The 1,473-nt window shown below is 43.7% G+C and overlaps 1 protein-coding gene across 1 annotated transcript; it reads left to right on the top strand.

Annotated features, from left to right (window-relative positions):
• Window positions 1-297: 297 nt before the first annotated feature.
• On the top strand, window positions 298-1,242 carry LOC307108060 (olfactory receptor 9A4-like; the record flags this gene model as incomplete). The annotated part of the gene is made up of 1 exon (XM_079785770.1): window positions 298-1,242. One exon carries the CDS (start codon window positions 298-300, stop codon window positions 1,240-1,242), a length of 945 nt encoding a protein of 314 aa, XP_079641896.1.
• Window positions 1,243-1,473: the final 231 nt, after the last annotated feature.

Genomic DNA, 1,473 nt, shown 5'->3' on the forward strand with positions numbered 1-1,473 from the left:
GGAGAAGGAACTTCCAGGGGGGAAAAAAGATAAGGAAGGTGTTTTCCCCCCCATTAATACAGAAGAAGCTGCCTTGACCCATTCCTGACAGTGAGATTTGAAGAGGCAATATTTGGGGTTGCCTTTATGCAGAGCATAATGGTAGTAGCAACTCACCTAATTATCAGGAGAAACTAGTTTCTTACCCTAAACTGTCTCCCTTCTCTTTTGAGAACAGGAGAGCAGGAGCATGTGGAGTAAGTAGTCCCACCTTTCTTTTGATATCGGAGTTTCACAAGGAGCAGAAACAAGGACTAAATGATGAGCAATCACTCAAGTGCCACTGAGTTTTGTCTCCTTGGCTTCCCTGGCTCCAAGGAACTACACCATATCCTCTTTGCTACCTTCTTCTTCTTCTACTCAGTGACATTAATGGGAAACATGGTCATCATTGTGATTGTTTGTGTTGATAAACGTCTACAGTCCCCCATGTATTTCTTCCTTGGCCACCTCTCTGCCTCAGAGATCCTGATCACATCCACTATCATTCCAGTCATGCTTTGGGGGTTGCTGCTCCCTGGGATGCAGACAATATCTCTGGCTGGATGTGTTGCCCAGCTCTTCTTGAACCTTGCTGTGGGGACCACAGAGTTTGCATTAATGGGAGTGATGGCTGTGGACCGTTATGTGGCTATCTGTAACCCTTTGAGGTACAGCATCATTATGAACAACAACACCTGTATCTGGGTGGTAATTATGTCGTGGATGTTTGGGTTCCTTTCTGAAATCTGGCCAGTCTATGCCACATTTCAGCTGACCTTCTGCAAATCAAATGTGTTAGACCATTTTTATTGTGACCGAGGGCAACTTCTCAAACTATCCTGTGATGACAGCCTTTTCACAGAGTTTATTCTTTTTTTAATGGCCATTTTCATTATCATTGGTTCTCTGGCACCAGTAATTGTCTCCTACACTTACATCATCTCCACCATCCTCAAGATCCCCACTGCCTCTGGCAGGAGGAAAGCCTTCTCTACATGTGCCTCCCACTTCACCATTGTTGTGCTTGGATATGGCAGCTGCCTGTTCCTCTATGTGAAACCCAATCAAACGCAGGCAGCTGAGTACAATAAGATAGTTTACCTGCTCGTTTCCGTGGTAACTCCTTTCCTGAACCCTTTCATCTTCACTCTCCGGAATGACAAAGTCAAAGAGGCCATTAGAGATAGTGTGAAACGCTCCTATCAACTTTTCAAGTATTAACTCGTAGTCAGTTTTAGGTGGGGTTATGATAACTACTGGGGATTATTTACTAAGTTAGGAAACAGTAACTACACTACCATCATTACCATTGTTACAAAAGTCAAAAGTGTTTACCACTCCTGATCATGCTATGGAAGTAGATAAGGCAGGTAAGAATAAAACCCATGCTGTGCCCACTAGAATGCCATAGCTTCAATTTCTCCTTATTTCTACTGATGAACTTCTTGTGGT

This window comes from Cnephaeus nilssonii (assembly GCF_951640355.1).
Source record: "Cnephaeus nilssonii genome assembly, chromosome: 12".
Lineage (NCBI taxonomy): Eukaryota > Metazoa > Chordata > Mammalia > Chiroptera > Vespertilionidae > Cnephaeus > Cnephaeus nilssonii.